At 39.1% G+C, this 14,129-nt stretch overlaps 1 protein-coding gene and 1 long non-coding RNA gene across 3 annotated transcripts in view; both read right to left on the bottom strand.

Annotated features, from left to right (window-relative positions):
• Nucleotides 1-716: 716 nt before the first annotated feature.
• On the bottom strand, nt 717-5,276 carry LOC131698967 (uncharacterized). Its single transcript, XR_009307960.1, has 3 exons — nt 5,059-5,276; nt 3,201-3,411; nt 717-2,097 (listed from the first exon to the last, which is right to left on the bottom strand). It is a non-coding gene; the product is annotated as an uncharacterized LOC131698967 (long non-coding RNA).
• A 5,758-nt stretch (nt 5,277-11,034) lies between these two features.
• The window catches only part of LOC117425884 (cilia- and flagella-associated protein 74), a 39,584-nt gene continuing 36,489 nt past the window's right edge, over nt 11,035-14,129 (bottom strand). For both annotated transcript variants that reach the window (XM_058993126.1, XM_058993125.1), the window contains 5 exons: nt 13,697-13,851; nt 12,868-13,000; nt 12,479-12,606; nt 11,879-12,013; nt 11,035-11,301 (listed from right to left, as the gene is read on the bottom strand). In XM_058993126.1, the coding sequence (XP_058849109.1) occupies nt 11,206-11,301; nt 11,879-12,013; nt 12,479-12,606; nt 12,868-13,000; nt 13,697-13,851 (647 nt within the window). In that variant the 3' untranslated portion in view covers nt 11,035-11,205. The remainder of the gene's footprint in view (nt 11,302-11,878; nt 12,014-12,478; nt 12,607-12,867; nt 13,001-13,696; nt 13,852-14,129) is intronic.

Genomic DNA, 14,129 nt, shown 5'->3' with positions numbered 1-14,129 from the left:
TAAACTGGTCTATTTTGATCACCTGGCATACAGTAAATCTAAATGGCATTCAAGCATGTCAAATCCGTTAATGTACAGGGGAGGATTTCAGACTCCCATTGCATAGTAGTGTGAGAGATTCCAGGTTTTACTGTGAGCTTTCATTGTACGTTAGCTGTACAAAAAGACGGTGGTCTGTCCTAATAAGCTCTGGTGTGTTTATTTAAGCCCCTATAAAAACTGCAATGGGACGCAATGGGCCACTGTAGAAAAGCCTCAATTCTTGCATTGATTTCCAGTTCAGGTGTTTGTCTCCGAAGTTCAAATTCCCATTCCTGGATCCAGTCTCACTTCAATGCTTCACGGCCGCAGAGTTAAACATTAACCATAGTGCTAATCTGTATCTGTGGACTCATGTGTGAATGCACTTAAAACAGTTAAGATTACCCAAGAGAAAATCACTGCAAGAGCTATCTTTTTTTTTGTTTCCTTGTATTTCCATGGAATTAGGTCATACCGGAAACATTAACCCTAGCAGTTTTATTTGAGAAATGAGTGTGAGACACCAGTCTTTGAAATTTAGTTTTAATGTCTGGGATTGCTGGTATTAGAGGCATTATTGAGATTGGATGCCAGCTAATCGAAATAGGACCTTGTAGAGCACATAAATGACTTCACATTTTTTAGCATTATTATTATTATTATTTATTTCTTAGCTGATGCCCTTATCCAGGGCGACTTACAATTGTTACAAGATATCACATTATTTTTACATACAATTACCCATTTATACAGTTGGATTTTTACTGGAGCAATCTAGGTAAAGTACCTTGCTCAAGGGTACAGCAGCAATGTCTTCCACCTGGGATTGAACCCACGACCCTCTGGTCAAGGGTCCAGAGCCCTAACCACTACTCCACACTGCTGCCCACTGCTAATAATATGCTTTTACCGTGCTTTACCGGGATCTAGGGGCATGCATAAGACTAAGTCAAATGCCAGATAAAACAATGTCTCAAAAACTTGAATGATCCCAAAGCCTAGTTTAATTTGATCTCTCAACAAGCACTTAGAAATTCAAAGGAAGCCACAGGAAAATCGACTTGTGTGCGTTTTTGTCTGTATCATGCTTATCAGTGATGGGAAGAAGAGGCTGCTAGTAAAAAAAATCACACAGAAACACAAGCTGCAGGACTCAAGCTGACCTCACTTGCTATTGGATTTTCCAGGATTCTCCCAGGATGTTGTTTACTGCTTGCTGTGTGGCCGACCACGGTAGCCGACTAGCAGACATGGGTGGCTGGCGACACAGCTCTGGCGTTCCCACAGGATCATGTTTTATTAGTGCTTCCCTCACTCTTCGATGCTATCACGCTTGTCTCCTCTTCCTATCCGTTTGATCAGTTCAGATTGCTGCAGGTTTGACAATTCCCTCTTCTGAAGTCCAACCAAGTGACTCACCTGTAGCTCTTTGGAAGATATACTTTTCCATCGGACTGTTCCAAGAAGCTGTATTAGAGGGCCATTCACACCAAAGCCATTGTGGAGAAAAAAAACAAAAAGCTGAGCTTTCATTGTTCCAAAAAACTATTCAAGTACAGTCATTTAGATACTAGTGTCTATTCCTGCAGGTTTTCCCTTTCAAAGAACGAAATTCAAGAGGTGATTCCTGCCAGCCTCCAGTTATAACTAGGGGGTTGTATAAATCCAACAAAAGATGAGTTTGGGGTTGGATCAGATCTTAAAGACACGGATCCCTGAGATGGCAGTAAGATTATAGGAGACAGTGGCGAAAGTATTCCATTGACCAACAATGCTAAATAAGCAATTTCTGTAATTACAACAGATGATGATTACTCTCTTTTAGTGGTGCTTTACAAATGCATCCTGTGAATGTGAACAAGTTGGGTAAGTGACTATTCTGTAGACAAACTAGGTAATGGAAAAAAAAACCTGTTCCTCCACTTCAAATAATAAAACAAAAGTGACTTAGATCTAAAGCACTGGAAACACCCCACAAAAATACTAGAGTCTGTGCTTTTATTAGTTTTTATTGTATGTATTTATTTAACCAGGAGACTGATCCATTGAGAATGATGCCTCATTTACAAGGGGGTCCTGGAAAACAATTTAAAAAGACTATTACAATGTAGAAAAAACAATTACAATGTACAAACAACACCCCAGTAGATGAGAATGGTGTGCTAACAAGGGACGAGACTTGACAGGTTGAATGGCCTTTTCTAGTTCCCAAACTTTTCTTATGTTCTTATGTTCTAAGAGTGTTTCTACAATTCAGCTGGTCAAATAATGGCTCTAGAATGAATGGAAGCTCCTTTCACAGACTTGTATAGTACAACGAGCAGGTTATTGTTCTGCGAATACCTTTGGTCTCGTTACCGCTGTCACTGAAGTTCCAATGTCTGATCAAAAAGTCTTTGAGTTTTTTGGAAAAATGACTGTAAAAAATGGAAATAACAAGGTTCTGTACTATCTAAATGCATATTTTAAAACTATAACAAATATAAATACTAAAATGCACAAAACTCATAAATGATCGAAACTTTGCAAGAGTAAATCTGGCTATTATGCGTTTCTGAAGCTTTTTTTTTTTAATCTGAACTGTGCTCTGTTGTCATTAAAATTGGACAGGCATTCCTTTACCCATTGTTATGCAAACAAGCTGAATAATTGGCATTGTTGGGCTTCATCTGCATGAAAGGAATCGGACACTGAAAGGGGGAGTCGTTAGCATGTCTTGTGACGATCACGCTCTTAGAACAGTAATTATCGCAGCAGTGGTGACAAAGTGAACAGGACTAGAGTCGTGAAACTCACTTCAGAACCCTATTTCCCTCCACAGTGTTTAACCTTGAAAACGGTATAAAACCAAAACGGTAAAGATGAGATTCTCAAAGAATAAAAGCAAGTTAGAAGTCAGTAAGCAATCTTTGATAGGAATATGTTAGGAAATTCCTAAAGAGGCATCCTTCTCTTTTTTTTTTTTTTTTTTTTTTGAGCTCCCCTTCAGAGAGCTCCCCGGCAGAGCAGTCTTCATTGGCTGCACCTCAAAGACTTCTCCCAGAGCCTCCCCCCCTTTGTTACCCCCATGTGTTTCTTGGGCGGGCTCTTTGAAGTCAAACCCCATTCAACTAAAGAGCAATCTCTGTAGTGGAGAGGTGAGTACGTGTCTTATACTGACGTTAACATTATGAACTCACCAGCCTCTAGGAGAAGGTTCTTCTGCATGCAAACTGTGAACCCCTTTCTCCATCACATTCACTTCATGTTACCAACAAGAAGCAAACACCAGCCCAGAATATGACCCACTGGAGCTGGAATGACTATAGCACAGCGGGCTTCACTAGTCATGCCTACTGTATATCTTGAAACTGGTTCCACAGCTTGTGAGGGAAATGTGTGCGACTGAAACTAGAAAAACAGAGAAACAATGTTGTTATGAATACAATGATTTCCATTTACGTGTAAACTGCACATGATTGACATTGTCTGATGGAAACTAAATTTAGAAACCAAACCACAAACCGAGCCATATAATTTAACTGTTTGAAAGGATTTGCCAGGACTGTGTTTGGTGTCATTATCACCTGTGGCAACTACTGAACTGCAGAGTCACAGCCAGTTTGCAAAAGGCTCAGAATTTGACACCTAAGCATTTTGCTAATCACAAGGCTGGAAGACATTACAAAGCAGAACTACCCTTCTTTTTTTCCATCTTTTAACTGGCTGATGTCAAGTTGAGTCTTAAAGGATTCAATTTTTTTCAGCATCAGCAACATGGTAAGCCACTCCACACTCTCACCCCTCTGTGTGAAGAAGTGTCTGCTAAAAACATCTTATCAAAGTCTTTTTCAGTTTCTTTGAAAAACTGACAGTAAAAAGACTGTACTGTCGATCACTGCTCTCTATTCAGAAAGAATAAGAATGGGATTTCCTGTCTGAAGGATTGCCAAGGCGTTTCTGTATTCACAGGTCTGCTCAACCTCTTTTGTCTACACCAGACTGGATTGCATGAAGATTCAATAACCTTAACACCTGTAATGTATACCTCAGAGATTAAGGTTTAGCACTGGCTTTGTTAAATGTGTTCTGTATTACCTATCATATTCTGTTAATAACAGCATACTAAGCATGACCTCAGCAGGTTGCCTTGTGGAGACTGTCACTATGACCTCACTGCCTGTGCAGTGCTTGCAGACAAGGACTATAGTCATTTACTGACTCAGTCATTTGAGACGCACTCAGGTCTAATCCAGTGCAGTATTATCTACACTTCTATTACTCAAAGTCTGCTCAGTCAAACTCTACAGCACCAACAGCAGGCATATCAAGTAAAACTTTGGTCAAGCAGACGTGGGTGGAAACGTTTGTTCTTGACATTTTAGTTTTTTCTAGTAATTCTAAAAAGCTGACGAATGTTATGCACGACCTACCAATGGTGTTTGAATAAACAACATGGAATTTCCATCACTCGTTGAACAAATGCGTCTCCGGGACCACGCGGAGTTCCATAAGAGATCGGATTTGTCCTTTAATGACGCTCCAGGGAGCTTCTACCTTTCACTTTGTTTTACCATCTTCCCCTGTAGCATTTACCCTAAACATCCGTATTGATGATCTGGAATGGATCCTGTTATATTAGTAACCAGTCAACCTGCTGTAATAAACACAACCTCCTGTTCTATATAGTCAGAATAAACACCCTCTTACTCGTGCTCCATGTTTGTGTACAGTGTCCTATATTTCACGTACTGTTCCCAGTTCTGGTGTTTTGCTTTGCAAAAGTCACTTATGTGCTGCTTGTGCTCGGAGTCTAATTTCACCCAAAGTGTTTGCTGGTATATTTTGCTTTTATTCGTGGTTAAAGAAGAATGTCTAAAAGAACAAAACAAGGCGTCGCTGAAATGGAAAAAAAAATCCAATAAGTATAATGTGGGCTGATCAAATATATCGGACATATATTTTCAATACATTTACTTTGTAAACGGTGTACAAAACAATTAAAAAAAAAAGTATTCTCTGAGATCTGTGTTTGTCCAAGGCTGAGCTGAAACTTACCAACCGACAACAAAACATGCATATAAGCTGAAAGCAATTTGTAGGTTGAGTGCGTCGACCCGGCTCTCCAGTACCATTAACCATTTCCTGCGTCATCTCTTGTGTCAGCTCTCCTGGAATGTCACACACAGGCGCATGCTGTTTTGGCAGGAGAGTAATATTGTCTCAAAAACAACTTGAGGGTGACAGACACATTGACCTGAAACCATGTCATGCAGTTCCAAAGACGTCCTCTAGGTGGTACACCACAGCAGCTCTCTGAGAAACCGGAGATGATCAGATAGCGGAGTGCAGAAATGCAGTAAACAACTACGTAAAAGCTATTTAAAGGTTATCTTGGACATCAAACCGGTTTTCCCACCTGTATTCACATTTCTGTACAGGTACGCTTTAAAAAAAAAAATGCGGGCATAGTCTTTGGGTTCCTGCGGGATGTAGAACGTTTTGAAATGAATATGTTAAATAATTTAATTAGAAAATGTCAAAATAGTTGTCAATAATAAATAGCCACATGGTATAGCTCTTGTTTATGTGTGCCTGTAAGCATTTTGATCGGTTGGCATAGCAACATCATATTAAAAAAACAAAACAAAACACAGTTCTGCAAGTGGCAGATTTATACCTACCTGTTTCATAGAGCCAGCCTGCCGTGCTTTTGCCATGGTAGGGTCAAATAAATCATTTTGAGTAATACAATAGTCTGCTAAGCGTAATACAAAATCTCCCCTCGATCTACAGTCCTAAAGTTGAATTGGATTGTGATCCTGGTAAAATGAATTATAAGCCACGTATAACAAACCCCAGTTAAAGATTGGCATTGAAAATGCAGTGCATCTTCTGATGTGTCACAATTCAAAAAGAAAAGTCACCACCCAACGCACATCAGCATGCAGCGAAACACCATGCTGCCCTTGGCAAAGAGGCCATTGCATTGCCAGTGTAACACAGCGATACCTGTTTTGCAGTGGCTGCATTGTCACAGTGAGAAAGGCATTCTGTTAAGTGCAGTATTGTATAACCAATCGGATGGTATTTTTAGGTTTGTTTGGTTTGTTTGGTTTTCAAACACTACCCCACATACTCTTACAGTTTTAGTGATGCAGGAAGTAAATATACTGTGTGTGTTTACTATCAGCATCCGGAACTGAGCAAGAAATTGATATGGATTCTGATACTGGAGCAAGCATTGTAGTACAAACAGGTCTTCATGGAAAATACCATGCAGAAAGACTGTGGTACATTTTTATAAGGGAAGGTTTTATCATAAGACTGACTAGAGTTTTAAATTATTTTACAGCACTGAGTCACTTGAAAACTACAGCTATGGCCAAAAGCTTTGCCTACCCCTATATAATTAAAACATTTTGCTTCATAAAGTCGAATGAAACCTTAATAATGTTACGTTAACATATTGAATTACATACCGCTTTGTAGTTTTCCCATATATTTGACAAAAAACGGACAAAAATGAACTAATTCTTAGTTTAGATCGGCACACGTTATTTATTTATTTCATTTTTAAAGTGGCTGTAGTTTAAAACATGCTTACTATTCGCTTCTGCTTACGACATTGGTGCAAATGTGCAGTTTTGATAGAAACATATGACACATATGTATTTTCATTTTAAAATGTTCTTACACTTGCATTTCCTAGGTAATTTCACCTCAGTATCTTCAGGTACAAGTTGTGAGTGTATTTTAATGTTTGACAGTAGCATGGTCCTTTTTATTTATTAGTTCTGGCATTCAGATCCACAGAAATCTTGAAACAATAATTGAACAAGAATACCTTTTTCTTTTTTCTTTCCTAGTCAATATATCTTTTTATGTGTGACGGCTGCATCATTCTCCACTGATACATGCTTGTGCAGTTTTGACCTTCTTACAGCATCAGTTTGTATAAAACCTTATTATGCATTTAGTTTTGTACAGTATATCTCTGCAACTTGCAACTGTTAATTAAGAAATCATGTAGCAGTAGGGATCTGTGTATAAACTTTCCTTTGTTACACAGACCAGCATGTTATCAGGGCACGAAATTCTTAATGTGAACTGCGATTGAGTTCCCCGACCCCTGTATCAGCTTGGCAAAATGACAGGACATTATGTTTTTTTACAGGGCTGGTCAATGGATAAAAACAGCCTGGTTGATATTGCAAGGAGAGTGAAAACATACATATAAAATGATCACTGTGTGTTCTATGACACAATGAACATGATTTGGGGATTAGAACTGATTTATGATGTTTGAAATCATTCTGTTACTAAAATAAGGAGATTGAGCCAATATATTTCAAAGGTTGCTTCATCCCGTTACTTTACACGAGTCAACGCAATGTGGTTTCAGAGAGACCCTGCCAGGAATCATACCTGATTCACCTTCACATTTACTGTATATGAAACTCACACCACAATGACATGGTGGTTGGCATTCCTGCTAATATTTGTGCCACATGGCACCAGACCGTAACATATGCCCCTTTTCCCATAAAGACACAAACAACATAAACAACAGATTTGAAGGGAAAAGAAACAGAGAGCCTTTACAGAGTTGTTGTTCTTTCTAGTTTTATAGAATTAAAAACAGCTGTTGCATGGTGTGGAAGGTTCTGCCTTTCTTTTATTTGCGGTGTCTAGTCTTGTATTACAAATCACAGGAGCATGGTGCATACAAGAGCTGCTGTTGAAGAAGTGTGATACCTGGACAGGTAGAAACTTCCATTCCGTGCCAGCCATTTCAGCCACATGGTTTAAATTCTTTACGATTTCCTCCCTGTTTCTTGAGATGCTTTAATATGTTGTGTCATAATGATTCCTAATTTTTCACTGTGCTTTACTGTTTCTCATCACTATCAGCTGGCTCAATCTACATACTTTCCAAACTTTTTTCCGTTCACACCTTAACTTGTTTCCCATAGTAAAAGCAGGGCAAAGTGTAAAAAAGCAAGGTAAAGTCTAGGTAAGCATTACGAAGCACAGCTGTATGGTAAAGCATATTAAATGGCATAACACTAAAGCACTGTTTGTTTTTCATAACCCAGTCAAGTCTAGCGTTGATTAACAGGGTCAAATCAAGGCATGTGGTAACACAAAACCCACTCCCACCTGTATACGGTTTGCAAAACATTCCCCTCCCATCCGTACTTGTGCATGAAGGTCCAGAGTTCAAAGAGGTTGTGCTGGTTGGTACGTGTTATTATTATTGTTTGTTTATTTAGCAGACGCCTTTATCCAAGGCGACTTACAGAGACTAGGGTGTGTGAAATATGCATCAGCTGCAGAGTCACTTACAACTACGTCTCACCCGAAAGACGGAGCACAAGGAGGTGAAGTGACTCGCTCCCCTGCCTGGACCACATGGGGCAGGAACCAGGATTGAGTTCCTTGTAAAGACACAGTGGGAGTTTGTTTAAAATTCTTTGAATTATATTATTAAGTGTTGTAAAAATGGTTAAACGATAAAGTGTGCTCCTTTTTGTTGGCTTTCCTTATCTAGCCTTGGATTACATCCCTTGTATAATGCCCACCTCTTGTCTAATACCTAAACAGGAAGACTATGAAAAAAGGACCTTATCTTTTATTGGACTCCACCTCAAGAGTGCCTCTCGGGAGATGTTAAGACCATAGTTACACTCTCCAGGCTTAGGGATAGAAACTTCATTATGTCAGAGAATTCACCATGAATAGTGACTGAGGGCATCCTCACACAACCACTCACACACATGACACTCAGCTGGGCGGGTCACAAGGTTTTAGACAGCTCTGCCATTTGGGGGTTGGTTTTTATTACCTGGCTCGGGGTCATTTGCCAGAGGACCTTTTCCACTCAAGATCAGTCTCAAATCATGGATTGGTCCTGATTTTCAAATGCATACGAACATTTCAAACAGGAGGCTGTGTGGTCCAGTGGTTAAAGAAAGGGGTTTGTAACCAGGAGGTCCCCGGTTCAAATCCCACCTCAGCCACTGACTCATTGTGTGACCCTGAGCAAGTCACTTAACCTCCTTGTGCTCCGTCTTTTGGGTGAGACGTAATTGTAAGTGACTCTGCAGCTGATGCATAGTTCACACACCCTAGTCTCTGTAAGTCGCCTTGGATAAAGGCGTCTGCTAAATAAACACATAATCCATACAGAAAAATAAATATAATAATAATAATAATAATATAATTGTCATATAAACCTCATAAATATAAGTTAAGGACACCTTAAAAAAATATCCAAGGATATTGTGTCCAACCTGACACACAGCAAGTGTAAAGAGTGTTAGTGTTGAATATGTTTTTTGTATTCATTGCTGCAGAGTGAATAGCATAATAAGGCACAATGCAATTGCTTTATGAAGTTCAGCATGGCTAGCTAATGCACAAGAACATATTGTTGCATAGGAAACTATGCAGAAAAACACCAGGACAATAATACATATATTTATCCATCAAAGGCTTTTTTATTCAATTGCATGACTCATAGGAACCTCCCATTTAAATGTTTAATGTCTGACTATGTAAAGTGTATCAGATTGAATCAGTGATGCATTAAGCTTTATGTTTACAGAACACAGCTCACACACAACACAACAATTTGAATGATATGAATGATTGTGATAACTAAGGTAGCCAGTGCCCAGCTAATCAAATAGCTTCTGAAAGACTAAGCACAGTGACTCCATCTAGTGGCTTCAGTCAAGAGGTTTTCCAATGGTGTTCCTTATCACTGGTCAGATAAACTAATTCTATTACTGTACTTTCCATGGCATATGGTTATTTTAGAAGGCTGAGTAAAATTAAAGGTGTGACCTTTTTATGATTAAAACTGTGTGTTTTATAACAAAAGGAACATGATTTGGGGATTAGAACTGATTTATGATGTTTGCAATCATTCTGTTACTAAAATAGGGAGATTGAGCCAATATATTTCAAAGGTTCCTTCATCCCATTACTTTGCACGAGTCAACGCAATGTGGTTTCTATATATATTTTTATGTCCTTTTGGATTCTGAATAGTTGTCCTATTAACTTTACATTTTTTTTATTTCAAAGTCAGTTGAAACCATAGAGTCTAGACAAATGTGTGACACCTTTTAGCATTTCAGCACTTGAAGACATTTTTACAAACCTGTTTCACAATTGTTTAAAAATGTGAGAAATGTGTGAAAAAATGTCGCTTGTAACCTGCTATTGGAGTCCCAGGTCTGGTCAAACCGCTTGTTTTAAAGCTACAGCTCGAGGACTTTTTCCACTGTTAAATCAAGCTCCAGTTCAATAATGTCCTCCTGGCTATCGTTCCAATGGCAAGATTATCCCGTGGCGCAGAATATACTGCAGATGCACATTCAAGACCCAAAAACCCCAAGCTGTGTTTGTATTTATCTGACTCAAAAACAGAATCACCAAACCGATGTTCAAAATATACCCATTCATCTACTACAAGTCCTACAGAGGAGCAAAGACAAGTGAATCTTAATAACCTTAAATCAGTCTTCTACATGTGAGCAGCTTGTTCGCTAAACCAAACAGAGGTTCTCAACAAATCCCAGGTGTTTCACCTTTTATCTGCTGTTTGTTTTTCGAGCTCCATTCTATAAATACTTCACACAAATTACTTTATAAGCAAACCCTCTATTTAGAAGCTGTAATCTTAAAATCCACATGGTTTATAATACCCGTGGGTTGTGCTGATGTTATCTGGGGGGGGGGGGGAGTGGAAACATTTGCAGCAGATAAGGCTGATGCTCATTCCAGTTTGACAACTGATTACACTATTCAGTGCCATAGGACTTGTTCCACTATTATCGCTACATAAGTACAGGGTGTAAGAATACCATGAGCATTGTACTGTACCTTCCAATAGGGCGTTAGAGTTGAGTTTTTTACCCTTTTTTTTTTTTAGAACTGTTTAAATTTTATAAGGGGCATGATAAAAACAAAAAATGGTAATTCAATGGAAAAAAAACAAACGTACACCATTTTTTAATTTAAATTTTAATCCAATGACAAATCTTTTTTTTTTAAATCCATAAATGTGTTTTGTACAAACGGTGCTATTTGTTTGAATCGATTTATTTCCACCACTTAGGAAACGCAGAATGAAATCGAAGCGCGTGCCTTTTCCTTGTGGTCTCCCATTCCCAGCCCCAGTCTGCTGTTCATTCATGATGATACCAGTGCGAATAGGGTTAGTTTGTAGATCTCTGTAACATCTCCTTTGAGGGTAAGCTGTGTCGAGATTGAGACAGGCTGGGTCACCTAGAAAATAAATAAAGCACAATCAGCAAATTCAACAGCACAATTCACAGACGTTTTCTGCAGTGTTTTTAAAATGATTTCAGGCTGCAACAGGTAGGTTTTTCTATTTTTGAAACAAAACACAAATAGAAAACTTTGTACACTTTGTAACAAAATCATGGTTGAAAAAAAAAAAAATAGAAAATAACTAAACAAGCCTGTCCACATTCCAAAAGGAATGACGTGAATGATTCCACATTCTCATCTAAAACAATGAACTCACTGTAAGCTTAAAGTTTACAAGAAACTCATTATGTTACCTCTACTGTGTCCCGCGCTGCACCTATCACAGCAGCGTTATATTTTCAAACCTATTGACTCTTCTAAGCATTAATCCACCCTTTATCAACATCACACGTGTTACAGGAGTCACAATAACTAAAGACTGCAGTAAAGAACACACGTGCTGTACGCCCCATTGTATGAAACAGCCATAGACCATACAATTGTTATTTCAAAGCCAGTTGTACCACACTTTACCAGGATAATAAACTACCAGTATGGAAAATAAAATGTGTGTGTTGCTTTGTAGACTCACATCATGGCCACTAGGTGGTGCCCAAGTCACAGTAATAGACTTTTTCTGACCAGGATCAACAGCTCCCTTCCCTGGATCCAGGTTGAAGCCTTTCTGCTGGAAGGTGTTTAGATTATCGAAACTAAACTCCACGTTCTGCCAGGGAAAAGGATTGCAGAGTAAATGATAAGCTGCTTATGGGACAGAAACACAACCACAAACTCACCGTGCCGCGTAATAATCCACAGAAATGTTTACACAGTAGAAGGAAATAAATAACAACCCAAAAGGTCAGCATTCACTTTGTTGTGGGACAGTGTGCATGAATGGATTAATCTTTATGCGCATGCCTGGCATTAAGTACAGTAGCAATAGAAATTATAAGGGCTTCAGAAAATTAAATCAGAAATGCATCCACTGAAAGGCCTTCTCTACATTTCAATACTCCACTAGGCAGTGGGAACTATCTTGAAGCTGTGGTTCTGAATGGCTGGGAGTATTATTATTTATTGCTGTTCGCTAAATCCAGGGTATGAGTGTTTATTCAAATCTGGATTTGATATACACACCTCTACAATATGCAATATGCAATTCAGAACTTTAAATAAATGAACACGTTACCTTTTTAGCCAGAGGCTGTGTGGATCGGATACAGCCAACCTTCAGCTCCCGAACTGCAGGTGCCAATGTGTTCTCACTGCAGGCAGCCTTGAGGGTGAGCAGGATTGGTTTCATCAGCTCGACCAGCTCTGAACAAGACACAAGCAGGCAGGCCTTCTTCACTCAGTCAATCCACACAGACAGAGGTACAGCCACATATATACAATGCAGTTTATTCAGTCTGGATATAAACAGGACTGCTAAGAACAGACTACCTATTATAGACAAATACCATTTACTGTTTTGTACAGTGCAATATGTATAGTACACAGTATGGGTTGACACAAATGTGATTTTAAAACACTGAACATCTCATATGAAATGCCCTATATAACCACTGTAATAGTTACCGGTTCCTTCAGGATCTTCCTTTGCAGGCAGATCGGCGAGGGATTCAACCGGAACATCCAGAGGGTCTCCCCCGTCAACAAACATGGTGTGAGTCCTTGATGATCCCTTCAGCTGGATTACATGGGCTACTTCCTGGGGAAGAGGAAGAAGCACAAACAGAATCAGTTAACAATTCAGTTACGCTTATTTGACTGTTGATAAGCCTGGATATTTGTTTTCAGTGTCACTAATGAATATCAGCGATCAATCTGTGATCAAAGGTAAGGGAGGGGTTGGAAATAATGTGTATGTAAATATATCTCATGGCAATTCTGACAGCCTTGAGATATATTTCAGTTCCTAAAAGCTGGACGGCTTCTCTGGTTCTTGTTCAGTCAGAATCTCACATTCATGTAAGATGCCGTGAGGGTGATAATGAAAGGAGATCCAGCCACATTGTGCTGGGAAGTGCATCAGGAACACATTTCTTCCCCAAAACAAGATTTTCTCTTCGGTGACAGATTTAGAAAAAAAAAAAACCTACAAACAATGAGTGGGTATTGTTTTAGTTGTGAACGTCGGGCTTGCCATTTCGTACCACAATGCTACTGGGAATTGATATCGCTGCATTGATTCCTGTAGAAACTAATACTCCCTAGATTGAAGAGGTTCTAAATAGTTTACTCTACTTCCGCAAGTGGTAATTTGTTATGCCTCTTGTTTGTTACCAGCAAGGGCTACAGCTAATACTGGTATATGAATCTAATAATTGACTCTAAAAAACTGTTAAGTTGACCTTCATTTGAAAGAGATTCATTGGCAGTGTATTTATCATTTCATTTACTATACCTTATTAACTATCTCCACCGTCAGTCGATCAGAGTAATACAGACTCTCGTGGTCGGGCTGGAAAGTCACAGTTATATCCTGGCTCGTCCCAGGGTTGATAGCACCCTCTAGAGGTGACACACAGAAGACGCTGAGGCCACTGTTATTTTGAGTACCTGGCAATGGCAAAGATTATTACAGTTTACTGGCTTGCTGGGCCTCACAGAGCATGTGAAAAGTTCTAGTTCCAACTAAATGACAATGCTTTAAAAGTCATCAGCATGAATTGTATTTGAATAGCTGTGACAATGGTCATTAATACAAACAAAGGCAAGGTAAGGATTAAGAATTAAGCAACCCTGCCCGCTCCCTTATAACATTGAAAAGGTTCTCTTTTGACCTCACTTGTGATCTTTTACAAGTCATTGTGCACTGTTCAAAATAAACAAACGTA

Source organism: Acipenser ruthenus, chromosome 20 (genome assembly GCF_902713425.1).
Source record: "Acipenser ruthenus chromosome 20, fAciRut3.2 maternal haplotype, whole genome shotgun sequence".
Taxonomy (NCBI): domain Eukaryota; kingdom Metazoa; phylum Chordata; class Actinopteri; order Acipenseriformes; family Acipenseridae; genus Acipenser; species Acipenser ruthenus.
Note: the sequence above shows the minus strand (reverse complement) of the source record. Positions and strands in the feature narration are given on the sequence as shown.